The sequence below is a fragment of the Carassius carassius genome, chromosome 17 (assembly GCF_963082965.1).
Source record: "Carassius carassius chromosome 17, fCarCar2.1, whole genome shotgun sequence".
Taxonomy (NCBI): Eukaryota; Metazoa; Chordata; class Actinopteri; order Cypriniformes; family Cyprinidae; genus Carassius; species Carassius carassius.
This window is the reverse complement of record NC_081771.1, coordinates 1020604-1035840: the sequence shown is the minus strand read 5'-3', so window position 1 is coordinate 1035840 and position 15237 is coordinate 1020604. Positions and strand designations below refer to the sequence as shown.

The 15237-nt window shown below is 37.3% G+C and overlaps 1 protein-coding gene across 1 annotated transcript; it reads left to right on the top strand.

The window, feature by feature from the left end:
- The first annotated feature begins 494 nt into the window (after nt 1–494).
- Nucleotides 495–14850, top strand: LOC132160700 (helicase with zinc finger domain 2-like). Its single transcript, XM_059570352.1, has 21 exons — nt 495–701; nt 1293–1894; nt 1979–2162; nt 2433–2543; nt 3086–3206; nt 3333–3723; nt 3816–4457; nt 5239–6028; nt 6150–6225; nt 6334–9793; nt 9874–9962; nt 10104–10247; nt 10344–10484; nt 10940–11084; nt 11186–11302; nt 11390–11582; nt 11818–11952; nt 12151–12360; nt 13251–13404; nt 13704–13871; nt 14248–14850. The coding sequence occupies exons 2-21, from the start codon at nt 1314–1316 to the stop codon at nt 14394–14396; spliced, it is 8001 nt and encodes a 2666-aa protein (XP_059426335.1). The 5' UTR covers nt 495–701; nt 1293–1313; the 3' UTR covers nt 14397–14850.
- Nucleotides 14851–15237: the final 387 nt, after the last annotated feature.

Here is a 15237-nt window from a genome sequence, read left to right as displayed (position 1 = left end):
TTGGGAATCTCCAAAACAGTGTGTGTTTATCTCCTAGGTTCTTTTAGGTAGGCGGATCTGAATTAACATTAACATAGCACTGAAAGGGAGTGGACAGATGGTAGATTATTAAATATTTACACTTCAAATACACGTGATGTCAGTCCTCAAGGTACCATTAAAGCAGTTTTATTCACCTTATTTGTTTAATCATTTGTGTACCATTCCTGTCTTTTCCACAGATAAAATCATGTGCAATAAACCTAAAGTCTTACTTAAAGCACTGTGCAAGGGAAGTTTTTGAATGAAAAAATGTGGTTGCAAGGATTAATCATAAGTATAATAGTAAAATGTGGTAATGTCCAAGTTTTGTATCTCTGAGTAAAAAGTCTAATAGGAAGCAACTTACATTAAAAGTCAGTTTGTAGATAAATAGGCAGGGCTTAAGCTCTGTCTGTTTCGCTTCCTGTGCATTTCATCAGTATTGAAACTGAAAACTAAAGCTGTGTTTGCACTGTTCAGTACAAGCCACTGTGCTGATAAGGAAAATTAATCTTTAATTAAGAAGGGAGTGACTTATCTAGCCACTAAACATCAGCAGCTTCTCTATATATTGTTTAAACACCTCGAGGACATGACACTGGGAGTGGCCGAACTATCCAGTATTACAGGAAGATCATGACATACGAGAAAACCATTAGGTCGGCAAGTAAAATATAAAGGTAAGATGATTCTATTGCTAATTCATGTTGCCAGATTCATTTGTGCATTATTTAAACATTTTAATTCTTATCTATTTTCAGTCACCGTTTACTCTAATTGGTTCTTTTTTCCATACACTAAAAGTCTTAATTCTAATCAACATCCACTTTTTGTGTTACACAGCTGAAAGAAAGCCATACCCAGGATGACTGAGTGACTAAAGTTTTACTTAATCCCATTTGGGCGAACTGTTCCTTAAGAGACGGTGTCATGAAGTTATTGTTAAATAGCAGTTTATGTCAAATACACATAATTGTGTGATTGTGCTAATTGTGTCATAACACGACTTGCAAAGTATTTGTTTTTCATTTATATTCATCTAAATGTAAACGTTGTGTTGGCAGGCTAATCACTTTTAATTACCATCCGTTTTATTAAAAACGTGAATTGCTGTATGTGAAGATGTTTCTTAAAGCTAATGTTCATTAAGTCTGAAAGTTGTAAATGTTAACTGATCAAAATTAGAATGACATAATTACAATAACAAAAAAATAAGTTGTAAATGGATATTATGAAATTTTATTCTAATTGGAAATGATTTCTTTTCACAGGGCTTTCGTGTTTTCTAAAGCATGGCTCTTGCAGGAAATCATCATTTTCTTCAAACGTTAAAACAGCGGTTCAGTCTGTGTTTCAGATGTGATAAATGCTGTAAAAAACACGATGAGATTTCATACTCACTTAACCAGGTCATCCATGACTGTTCCGAAGACATCTTGCTGATCAAGCGGAAACGTAAAAATTCAGTGTGGAGGCCTGTTGCCCCCCGGCCAGGCCGTCCCAGACCTAACAAATATGTTGTTTGTCGGTACTACACTAAAGAAACTGGATGCAAGAGGCATGGAAGTAGATGTACCTTTGCTAGATGTTCAGAGGAAGCAGCACTATGGAACGTCATGAAAAAAGAAAACTTGACAATTCCTCAGATTGTGAATATGACAAAACATAATCAAAGGACATCACAGTCAAAGTCTGGAAGGAAAGCAGAACAGTTTGCCTGCACATTATGTCAAGTCCACTTCCCGACAGCTGAGAAACTGATGAACCACTGTTTCACTGTGAAGCACAGGAGACTTATCTTTGAAGATACCTCTCAGTCTTGGAAGTACCGTGATCCGCCGTCAACATACAAAGACCTGAAATTGTGTGAAAGGTATTTATATTAAGTGTGACGTGGCATTAGATGTTTGATTGAGTCGAAGTAAGATAAAGCAGCATATAAAATGTTTTCCTATAGATCCCTGATATGCGAGTATGGTGATAATTGCACAATGGCACACAGTCAAGAGGAACTTCGTGAATGGGAAAAACGAATCAAGGCTACGCGAAAAAGGGTCAGGGATGCAGCCGAGAAGGGTCTCCTGTCCTATCAGGACAAGCTTTTGGAGGAATACAGACATAGCAATGACAAGAAAATGATTGTAAGTGGGCTATTCAGTAATAAACAGTATAATGTCATTAGTGATTAACGCTCTTGGACAGTATCCCAAATGTTGACAGATGTACCTCTGACACTTTGCATTGCTACTTGTAGTTAATTAGGACCTACATTTATATATGCTAACAAATACATTTTATTAACTCATGCAATTTTTATTATATATTTACAACCAAAGCTTGAATATAATTGTGGATTTTTACAATTGCTTTTCACAATGTCATAAACATTGATTGAATCAATATTCCTGCAGGTCAGCGACACCCTTCCTGATGTTTCTATCAGCTGTGACCAAGATATAGACAGTCTGTATGTGAGGAAAAAGGGAATAGAGTGTACATGGAATTTTACCATAACTTCTAAGGTTTGTATTTAACACATATACAAAGTTTGTCTTAAAGGTGCCACATAATGCATTGATACAATATTTTAAATTGTTCTCTGATGTCCCTAGAGTGTGTATGCAAAGTTTTTTCTCAAAATACCCCACAAATAATTTTTAAGGGTATGAACCAAACACTCTGTTTATGTGTATGTCCCCTTTAAATGAAAATGAGCTGGTGCTCCCGCCTCCATTCCAGCATTGCCAAGTCCAATGTTTTCCCGTTGAAATTGGGTTACTTTAACACTTTTGCCACTGGTTGCTTCTATGGGTTCACGGCAGGGTTTTGGTGCAAAAACCTGGCAACTCTGCTCCATTCTCAGAAGAGTGTGGAGCTTCTAGAGCTCATGCTTGTGGCACGAAGTCAAAGCATATTTGTGGCGGTCAGTGTGTATATTTTGGCGAGCCTCCAATAAATCAATGTATGGGAAACCCTGAAATGCTGAAAGTGTGTGTCAGTGTTGTCGGATAGCCTCTGCAAATGACATTGATCTACATGTTCAAACTCACTTAAATCCCTCCAGGAACCTTTAGAAGTTATTGCTTTACTCAGAAGGGTTCTGGGAACAAAATTCAGCCTCAGCAAAGACCCCCATGAGGAACGGACATATTCCACTGGTTCTTGTTTTAAAAAGAGCCAAACAGGTAAAGATTGACTATTTCTTACAAAACCCTTAAAGAAAACTTATGACAAGCTTTTACTAGTACCTATTAATGGTTAAACGCCCAATCACAAATTACTTTCACCTAAATTATGATTTGTTTCTGCAGATTATGAAGTCACAGTGTTCTTCAAAACTGACCATCCAGGCTTGTATGAGCAGTGGGTAGTGTTTGACTTCAACACGAGACCTGTACTACGACAAAAAATCAAGGTCAGAGTTGGAGAGGAAGAGTGCAAGGGATCACCAGTCACATGTCCAACACCTGACGTTCCCATAGAAAAACAAGAGTCTGACAGGAATCTTGAGCCCTGGAATGAGGAAAGCATGGAAATCATTCCGTTTGTTGAAAGAGAAGAGGCAGAGAGAAAGCTGCTTAACAGATACAAGCTAATCATGATAGATGAGGTGAACAGTGTGATTAACCCTGACAACTACAAACACAGGATGCACAATTTTTTATATCAGGAGGAAAAGGTCGAAGGTGAACTGCTTACCAGGTATATACATAAATATATTTCATGGTGTAAATCCAATACTTTACAATTGATAACAATTCTAATGTTCTCTTCCTATCCCAATATATTTCCAGACTAAATCTACGAGGGACTGCGCATTTGCAAAATTGCCTGTCAGATGAAAGGTTTGGTTTGAAATGTGCTTATCCCGGGACACTTCTTGCTGCTGTGCCTCTGTCTCACACACTCACTCCTGATGCTCCTCAAGGTTTCTTAGTGAAAAGACATGCTATCAGATCTCTTGTTCGTGTCGTGAAAAACAACAAATATCTTGGACCTATTTATGAGGCTGAATTTCTAAAAGACGCTGCCACAGAGACACAAGTACTTTTGCAGCTTTCCAGACAGTGCTGCACTGATTTGAACCTGCAGAATGGACAGCAGTGTGAGATGGAAGTCCAGTTCCAGCTAAATCGCCTCTGGTTCTGTGAGATGCACAAGGCCGTTGATGATCTCCCCAACTTAGACAAAGTTTTGCCGGATCTGAAAAACAGCAAATTCTGTATTTCTTCCCAGTCAGATTCAGGAGAGTTAAATGAGAAGCAGCAAGCAGCAATGAACTTTGTTCTGGGCGTAACAGACAACAAATGCTGCATCCCACCTTTGTTGATTTATGGACCTTTTGGAACAGGGAAAACTCGAACCCTTGCAAAGATGACCCAAGCTCTTGTGCAGCAACCACAGAACAAAATCCTGATTTGCACACACACAAACAGGTAAGGAATCACAATTGACCCTTAAAAAAAACCTGTCCCCTTTGGTTACTGTTACTACGTCCAACTAGCCTTGGCACTCTCACACCACACATCATGTTCTTAAACAGTAAAATGACACTGACAACATACTGAAAAACAAGACAGTTTTTTTCAGCGTTCAAATTATATCTTTTTTTTTTTTTAAGAAATTCAAACTATAGTCTACCCTTTTGTGCCTTTCTAATGTGTCGTGACAGATCACTGTAGTGCCTCTGTTGGAAGCACCAATCACACCTTACTACTAGTTATAGCATGAAATAACCATGAATGTCCACCTACATACATTTATTAACACTCATAATGGTGGATTTGGCATTAGGATTGGTCAGATTGCTTGTCAATCAAACTCCTAACAAAGAGTGAATTCAGTGGCACTTCAGAGTATTACTCCACAGGAGTAGGTCATCCTTGAGCTCAGAATAATATAAATTTCTATGCTGCTTAGTGCTTGTTTGTTTCTGGCCTAGCACAGTTAAAATTATTGTGGCAACACTGACACACCAACATCAGAGTCTTTTCAACCTTTTTATATAACATTTTTTTAAATTGCATTTTTCAAGCTCAAACAGTAGAGCAAGGTGCAAGCAATGGCCAGGTCATGGAATTGATTCCCAAGGAATGCATAAACAAATCAAATGCATACCTTGAAGGCACCATCATTTTGGAACAAGAGTGTCTGCAAATATATTTGTTTATTGCAGTCATTGTAAGCTATAGTTATGTCTCTTTTTTCTTGATACAGTTCTGCTGATCTTTATGTAAAAGGTCATTTTCATGAATATGCAACTCTTCATCATGAAGCCAAACCATTGAGAATCAAGGCAAAGGAAAGCAATCCAAGAGCTACTGATACCATCACTCTACAGTACTGCCATTTATCCAGAGATAGCAATCAGTTTGAGTTTCCTGATAAAGCTGTTTTAGATTCTGCAAGAATCATCATAACAACAACTGCTGTGGCTCGTTTCTTCCATGACATGAACCTCCCTGAAAACTACTTCAGCCACATTCTGATTGATGAAGCTTCTCAGATGTTGGAGTGTGAGGCTCTTATGGCCCTGGGCTTAGCAGGTAAAAATACATGTGTTGTTTTAGCAGGAGATCACATGCAGATGGGACCCAAGCTCTTCTCTGTGAAACAAGACAAATGTTCAGAAAATACTCTGCTCAATCGCCTCTTCTATCACTACCAAGCTGAAAACAGTGATGGCGCCAAACAAAGCCGAATCATTTTCAATGAAAACTTCCGTTCCACAAAGGACATTGTGGATTTTGTATCAACACATTTTTATGTAGGAAGGAGTGATGTGATCAAAGCTAGAGGAAGTGTGCCTCCTCATCCACAACAACATGCCTTGCAGTTTCATCATGTAAGAGGAGAATGCCGTTTCGACCCAACAAGCATGTCCTGGTTCAATGCAGAACAGATTTTAAGCATTATTAACATTGTGCAAGGAATAATGAAGGGCTGGCCTAAAGAGTGGGGTGATAAAGATCCAGAATCAGTCTGTGTCCTTTCTCAAGGCAGACAGGTATCAAACCTATTGCTAGTTACCATTTTATATTATGGTTTTATTAACGGCGTCCTGCTATTTTATCAAGATTCATCTAAGTGTGTTTATACCAGATGTTTGTGCCTCTTTTGTGTTTCAGGTGTTGGAAATTAGGCAAAGACTGCGTCAGCTTAGACTGCCCCGTTTCACTGTGGAAAATGCTGAAAATGTGCAAGGTAAAGATGATGCATTACTCAAATGTAATACTATGCCATGATTATGTTCATACGCACTTTTAATGCATGTAATTTACAGAGCATACTGCTTTTTCCCATATATTTCAGGAAAACAGTTCAGAGTAATAGTGATTTCCACTGTGCACACCAAGGACAGCTTATTGGAGACTGATCGGACCTGTCTTGAGTTTTTCAATGACATACGAGTGCTGAACACAGTTATGACAAGAGCCCAGTCTCAAATATTTGTTGTTGGAGATGCAGCTGCCCTTTCTTGCCAACAATTGGGTACATGCTGGAGATTATGGAGATCATACATAGAAGACTGTGTCAACAAGGGAAGTGCCCATAACTTTAACTTGGATTCTTTAAAACAAGATCTCCTTGAGATGTCTGAGCTCTGCAGAAGTGAGGATGAAGAGAGCAGTGATAGTGAATCAACTACATCTGAAATACCAGACACAGAAGACCCAATACTTCAAGAACTTCTTGATGAAAGCAAAGACATCAATGTTGCATTGACAGAGGAAGGCTTGTTTCCAGTTTTTCAAAATGAACAAGTTGTCAGTAGTATGAACAACCAAATTACAGAAATGGATGAAGAGCAGTCATTGACTAACTCTAACATTCGCAAACACTGTGAGCTGATCAAAGAGTTTCATGACCGTGGCTATGCAAGACCACTTGACAAGCCCACTCAGAGAATTGATATCAAGGGTAGAAAGAATATCGGACAGGCATTCCCTGGAGACAAGGTAACAGTGGAGATTCTGAGTGAGAGATCAAATCCTCCCATGGGAAGAGTGATCAACATCCTTGAAAGTGCAGATACTGTCAAAGAATTTGTCTGCACCATTGACAGATATGACAATCAGGTGATGATGCCTATCAACAAATGCATCACCAAAATTTTCACACCATTTTCAAAGGACAAACCAGACCATGTTGCTGTAAGAAATCCAGAGAACCGCAAAGTAAAGCGTTTCATCAAAATAAATGATGAAGTACGTAGAAAATATCTCTTCGTTGTCAGAGTCCTTATGTGGAGAAAGACTGGCAGTTTCCCCTTGGGGACAGTTGTGGAAGTGCTTCCCGAAATCACAACTTTAAATAACGGACTGAATATACTCGACATTGAGTATCAGTTGAGGAGAACACTTTCATCATCTTTGAGCAGTCAGATGAAAGACATTCAAGGTCTCAATTTATTTGATAAGGGACGAAGAGATTTTCGCATGCTCCCAACATTCACCATTGATCCTGCTGATTCACAAGACCTTGATGATGCAATCAGTGTACGGGATTTAGGTGAGTGCTATGAAATAGGAGTTCACATTTCTGATGTTGCAAGTTTTGTGGCTAAAGACAGTGAACTGGACAAATATGCAAGACAGCAGTGTTCTACATTCTATCCAAGTGGGAAAGAACCAATACATATGTTCCCTAAAGAACTGAGTACCAATTTCTTTAGTTTAATCCCTAACCATGACAGACGAGCAATCTCCTTGATAATTGAAGTAGATACTAAGACACACTGCATAAAGGAAAGATCATTTTGGAAGTCTGTCATTTGCTCCAAGAAAAAATTTTCCTATGATGAAGCTGAGGACATCATTGAAAATCATCAGACTTTTGACCACCTTGAAATCTGCCTTGTGAAAGCATGGACCTTTGCTGAGGTCCACAGGAGATTGAGGAAACAGGATGACTGGTGCTACAAACAGCCAGATGAAGACATGACTTTGGGAAGAAGACAATCTCACCTGATGGTAGAAGAGATGATGATCATGTTTAACCACACGGTTGCAGAACGTCTTCTGTTTGATGAAACAACAAGGAGCATAACTCCACTTAGATGCCAGGACAGGCCAAACAGTGAAAAGCTTGCTGACCTTTTTGACAAAAATACCTCCTTGATTCCACTTTCTGTCCACTTCTCAAGTAAAGTTCATGAGTATGAACATGTGTCTCATGAACTGAATAACCAAGGTTTGATCCACCCCAGAGCCATGCCAAACCCTCAGGCTGGCATTTCTGATTCTGAAACCTTCCCCATATTAAAATCTGTTTTGAGATGCTTGAAGACAGCAGCAGAAGAGAAAAATATCTACAAAATAATTGACTTTATTGCATCTGATGAGATTCATCCCCAACTTCTCCCTTTTGCTGTTGCATTTAGGAGACTGTTTCACAAATCATGTATTCTGCGCTCAAACTCAACACATGTATCAAGAATTGGCCACTATGATTTAGATCTTGACAGCTATACATGGGCCTCATCTCCAATCCGCCGATATATAGATGTCATTGTCCAGCGCCTTCTTCATTCTGTAAATGACAACATCAATGTTAGGTACACAGCTCGTGACATTGACCTGTCTTGTATGGAATTTTCCAGGAAAAATGACCAACAGTCAGCATATGAGAGGAAATCTAATGCTCTACATTTTGCAATAGAACTGTCGACCCAAAGCAAAAGGAAGGTGGCATACATAGTGGAACTCAATGCATCAGGGGCAAACTTCAGATTATCCTTCCCACTTAACAGAACCTCTATATCAGAAAACTTAGACATTATGTACAGGGATCTTCAGTTGGCAGATCAACCACAGTTTGATGAAACCAACAACTGCATGATCTTGAAATGGGTGCGAAGGATATATTCATTCTCCAATCCTCACATCATTGCTGAAGTGAAACAGCAAAATCCAAACTCAAAGATGGCCTATGTCTCTACAAAGACCTGGAAAGGCCTATTAGCTGCTCTTAGAGAGGACAATTGGGAAAGATTGTTTCCCCTGATCGAGGAGCTTGACTTTAGCTCAAGAATCCATGCAAGACAATTCAATGAAAGACCGAGAAATGCTACGAGTTCAGAAAAATCTGATCCCATGCACACTGAGCATTACGCTGAACTGTCACTAAGAATAAAGCCAGGTGAGGCAGTTGAGGTACAGTTAGGTACAGCCACGACAAGAGGACTAATGACACCAGCAATTCAGCTGTTTGTTGTACATCCAAAATTTGAGATTTGTTTGGAGCATGTGAAAGATCCAATCAAGTGCTTTTCAAAATATGCTTTCCACTCATCACGGAACTCATACAAGACATACATGGACTATCAGGGAATATGGAAACCCATGTGTGAAATGGAGTCGGCCTCCAATGCTGTTGCTGAAAATGAGAGCATTCTTATTGAAGATGCAGCACTGAAATGGAAAAACTCTCATGAAAAGAAGCTTCACGGTTTTTTTCTCCTCCCACTTGACAAAAAATCTCAGTGGTCCATTGAATGTGACCTCAAGAACAGTTTTCTCTGCATTCGAACTAAGATTCATCAAAGTCAGAGTAGTCCGTCTCAGTGCACAGCTCTCATGGATATTTTCTCGCTCACTTGGATGGCTCATGGCATAATTACAAAAGTTGAAGAAACAGAATCAAAACAACTGAAGAATTTGCGAATTGATTTTCAGATTAACCAAATGCCCATGACAAAAATTCCAGAAGAAATATTTGGTGAGAAGACAAAATTTACTCTGGAGCTGATTCCAAAGCTTCTCCCAGATGTGTAAGACTATAAATTATAGATATTATAGCATACTAATTGTGTCCTTTATTAATTTTAACTTTGTTTCATTTCTTTTGCAGCCGCAAAGAAAATGCAATTATTAGTCTCACCAAAGCTAACCAGCTTGTAAGAACTATAGCCATTGGTGGAAGAATCAACTCTGAAGGAGGTATTAAAGATTGACTGCCTCCTTATAACATCTTGTACATCTGTATTTCACACTCTACTGTCAGATCTAGTGATTTCCTAGCCATGATTTTTAAATGATCTCTTCAAATGTAGTTTAACTAAATCTACACTCTCCTCAAAGGACCTACAATTTTGAAGCAGATGCCAGCCAGGTTTGAGATTGATAATTATCTCTCTTCTGGGTTTTCCAATCTAAACAACAGTCAGTGTAAAGCTATAAGAGAGGCACTGGCCAACAAGTTCACTCTTATCCAAGGCCCACCAGGTGAGAGATATTTTGAGACTTTTTTTGGTATCATAAGGCCATTTGTTCTTGATTTTCAGTCCTTTCGTTTTAAATTACTGTTGTGCATTTTCACAGGCACAGGAAAAACTGTTGTTGGTGTCCATATTGTGTACTGGTTGCTCAAGGATATTCAAAAACATCCTGTCCACAATTCACAGAAGAAGAGAGCTGTTCTTTACTGTGGGCCTTCAAATAAATCTGTGGATGTTGTAGCAGGTAAATTTGCTGTTTATTTCTTTTTGCTTTTATTCTATGAATGGAATGCAATACTTGCCTAATATTTAGTTGTGTTTTGTTTTTAGAAAACAAGTGAAACAATGCTTTACACAACAAAACTGTTTATGAAGTCAGCTACATTGTTGTCACATAACCTTATCACAATTGCATGTTTAATTCAATAAATGGCACCTGTCATAATAATATTTTGTGTTTTATCTATATTATATAGTCCATACATCTTTTTTGGGCAAAAGTAGTAGATTATCCAGATATTATACTTGAATTTTACATTTAGTAAGCATAGTAAATATTGCAGAATTAGTAAGAATGTCTTAATATCTAGCATGCCATGCTATGCTAGTATGTGCCACTAGTAAAGCAGCAGTAACACAATTCAGATTTAAATAACATCACATCACCAACATTACTACACTTTAACAAATGTCTTGCAGGTAATCTCCTAAAACTTCGAAATCAACTTAGACCTCTCAGAGTCTACAGTAATCAGATGGAGATGTTGGAATTTCCTTACCCAGGCTGCAATCTGAAGCTGTCACGCAATTCTAAAAGAGGTGAAAAACCCAACACAGAGCTCAGGTATTTGCCAAATACTGTCCATCTATCACTTATTTGAGTTTAGATGCTATAACTAAGAATGTAGTGTGTATGCATGACATGTATTGCTGTCATTTTATTAGCTCCATTGCACTTCACCACCTGATTCGAAAAGATGGCAACCCATTCTCCACACAAATACTAGCTTTTGATATGAAAATTGCAAGAGGAGATGAACTCACTAATGAAGAAAAGAAACTGTAAGTGTTGTTTGGACACAACTTCATAGAAATGAAAACTAATTTAAAGGTCACAAAAGTTGCAAAAAAAAAACTGTTGTTTTAAAGCTTCAGTGAAACCCTCAAAAAGGCTCGAAAACATGAATTACTGCGGCATGATGTCATCTTGTGCACTTGCACAGCAGCCTCACACCCTGCCTTAGCTGATGCCCTCGACTTCAAACAGATCATCATTGATGAATGTGCCATGGCAACTGAACCTGAAGCCTTTATTCCACTAGTGGCTCATAAGCCTGAGCAGGTACTGTACGATTCCAAAACAATTTTTGTTTTAGACAAATACTTAAACCTGCACAGTAGCAGCATGGATTGGTTGTTTAACACATAATTAAGGTTACTGGAGGCTTTAGTTTACCATTCACATCATTATAGGTAAAACAAAAAGTGTTCTATTTAAATTATAATTGCATTAACCACAACTTGCATTAATTCTGAATCTACTTGTAGTTTCTTATCCTACTAATTTGATGTTGTAGATTGTTCTTCTGGGAGATCATAAGCAGCTGCAACCTGTAGTCCACTGTGATGTGGTGGAGCGATTGGGAATGAGCAAATCTCTTTTTGAACGTTACACGGAGAAAGCACTCTTGCTTGACACTCAGTACAGAATGGTAATAAATATCACATTCTAGCTTTACTGTATTTGTTTCTAAACATTTATGCCAGTTACTGTTCTTTAGATCACTGCTGTGTTTTTTATGTAAACGTATAATCAGCAGTAGTATTTATTATAACTATATTAACTATATTTTTAAAATTCACATTAATTACAATTCAAATGTATCAGTTAAATATCTTGTCTCTTACAGCAAGAAGACATTTGTGCATTTCCATCTGAGGAGTTCTATAAAGGAAAGTTAAAAACTGGAATATCACCCAAACCAAGTCTGTTCCTTAGTAAATCAAGGCAAACGTGCATTGTCTTTGGTCATGTTGAAGGAGAGGAGAAAGGTCTGGTGGTATCGACTGAACGGGGGAATGAAAACTCAAAGGCAAATGTGGAAGAGGCAGAAGAAGTGGTAAGAGCACTTTAGTAGATTAATTAAAGTGGATTTTGGGCTATAGTGAAAATTAAAATGTATAACTTATTATGTTGCACACAAAACTCCTGCACACATAGCATATTATTCTGATATTTAATTGAAGGATGCCTCTGTTTTCCATGTACATCCATAGAGTTCTGCTAAGCCCCAAATATGGACCATAGAAGCGCTCCTGATGATCACTTATGTGGATATTTCACATGCTCCTGCTATTACTATTGTCTCTCACTCCACGGTTTCTAAATTTTCATCACAAAACGACCAAGAAAAGCTAATTGGCGCCATCTTGCGATTCAGAACGCTCAATGACTACAAAACGGTCTACAGTCATTGTAACCTGACACCACGGGTTATTCATCTTTAACATATACGCCAAATAATGGAACAAATACAAAAATATTTGGAACAAATACAGAGTAAATTCTGTTATTTTCACAAAACATTGATATTAATAAACTTACCAAATAACCCCATCTGATGCGCATAATATTAGATTAACGTTCTTCTCCCAGCTTCTCATTGGTCAATGGCGCTGGGCGGCAAATGTTGGCGGTTAAAAGTTTCCTAGGAGACGTAACGCCGAAGACTCCTCCCAGCCGCGCGCTCTCGCTCGTAACATTCAAATTTTTAATACGTTTTTGTCACGAATGGAAATTATTGGAGATATTTATATAATATGAAGTACCGTTTAATCAACGAAATGTATATTAAATCAATGTTTGAATGCATTATAAATAAAAATAAAAAACAAAAAGAGGTATCACGTGACCGCGCCGTCACAAAAATGTATTTGTATATTATTATTATTAGTAGTAGTAGTAGTAGTAGTAGTATCATATGTGATAATTATAATAAACGTTCAACAGGTGCGGATCGCCATTCTTTTGACTGAGGCTGGGATAAACACAAAGGACATTGCCATTCTAACGCCATATAATGCTCAAGTGGCAAGTATTAATGAGTTCCTGTTTGTTAAGGGTATACGTGATATCACAGTCAACACCATCATGAGGAGTCAAGGTAAAAACATTGTCACAAATGCCCTTTCACATCAATGAGTCTGCTAAAGGCAGAGTTAACCCAAGCATTAACCTGTCAGAACCCATGGCAGTACATTAAAACTAACCATTATTTTGCTCTCTTTTAGAAATTAGAAAAATGAATCTATAAACCTATAAAGGAATTCCATGGTTTTATGTTTTTATAAGACACAACTAAAGACATTCAAGGGATTCGTACTTAGTTGATTGTTTCGACTGTAGGCTGTTGACGTCAATACAACTTATTATTTATGATCTTTTCTAATTTGTTGGCCACAGGAAGTGAATGGAAATATGTCATCATGTCAACTGTGCGCTCTTGTCCCGAATCTGAAATACAAAAACGACCAACCAAGTCCTGGTTTATGAAACAACTTGGATTCATCATGGACCCAAACCAAGTGAACGTGGGCATTACCAGAGCACAAGAAGGCCTGTGCATCATTGGTTAGTTATCATCTGTGACATTTTCTTTAATAACAAATAATATACAGTTTTTAATATAATAATATACATATATATTTTTATTATGCAAAATAATTTTGATCTCTTAAGCATGAATATTATTCAGTTTTATAAGGGTATAAACATTTTTTAATGATATGGATATCATTTATCTTCACCTTTTTTGTGTGTGTAGTGTACAGTTTATGTTAATTAACAATTTTTTAACAGTTAATCAGTTTTTTACAAAATAACTGTAAATTAACAGGTTTATTAATATTAAAATAACAATAAACCTCCTTTTTATGCATTTTATCATTATCAACCGTTTTATATGTGATGCTTGGTTTGCAGTGCTGTAATTCTGCTATTTTGTCAGGTAATGAGAACTTGCTGCGGTGCAGTGTGTTGTGGAGAAGACTTCTGGATCATTATAAGGAGAAAGGATGTGTAGTGAATCCGGCCCGGCACATCCAGGTTCAAAACCCCAACAGAAGTCTGGGAATGAAGAAAACTGCTAGAAGATGATGGGCTTCAATGCAGTTTTATTTTTGTAGCTGTGTTAAATGTGCACTTATATATTTTTATATATATATATTTATTTATTTTTATTGACACCAGGGAATATTGCATCATCAGACTGGTTTTATACATTAATATAATCATAAAATAATTACTCTTGAATGGCAATTTAGTCTACATTAACTTTTAATTAAATATGAAATATCTTTCATTTTTGAGTCTGTTTTAGTCTTGGAAATTAGATTGTATTTATCGGTTTTAATTTCAGCATTTTGTGAAATTTCAAGTTCGCAAGTTTCAAGAAAAACATTTTTGCATTTCATTTATTAAAACAAATTTAAATTTTGTATCCTCCATCTTCAAATCAGTTTTACCACAACAGCCCCACTAGACTGTGACCATTGCAATGTAAATGTTTGACCACCTAGAGGTGCTGTGATAGCATACAATGTAAATCCTATTTAGTAACTGTGTATAGGACATATTTTTAGATGTTGATGAATTATTTGTATTCGGTTGTATTCTGTTGTGTCTATGAGTATATAATTGTAATGCAAGAACCTGAATGTTCTGTATTTGTTTGTTTGCATGTATACAGATGTGTCTGTTAATGTAATATATTTCATAAATTATGTTTACTGTGCAGCTCATTACATATTTTTCACAACAGTCGATACAGGAGCTGCAGAATGTATTTGGAAAACCGAAGTCACAAATAAAAATCTGATTGATTGGATCTGTATCTGCGTGTCTCAAATGCTTTTCTCTTCACTAATGTCGCTGTTCAACTCAATGTGTTTGAATCAGGTGGTTTTGAAGTAATAAAGGCTTAAAGAATCACATAAAC

Excerpts from the sequence above, each read along its gene's own strand:
- LOC132160700 (XM_059570352.1), top strand. The coding sequence starts at position 1,314 with ATGGCTCTTGCAGGAAATCATCATTTTCTTCAAACGTTAAAACAGCGG. Across the intron at positions 2,163-2,432 it reads GCAATGACAAGAAAATGATT|GTCAGCGACACCCTTCCTGA; the intron begins GTAAGTGGGCTA and ends ATATTCCTGCAG. Across the intron at positions 11,953-12,150 it reads TTGACACTCAGTACAGAATG|CAAGAAGACATTTGTGCATT; the intron begins GTAATAAATATC and ends TGTCTCTTACAG.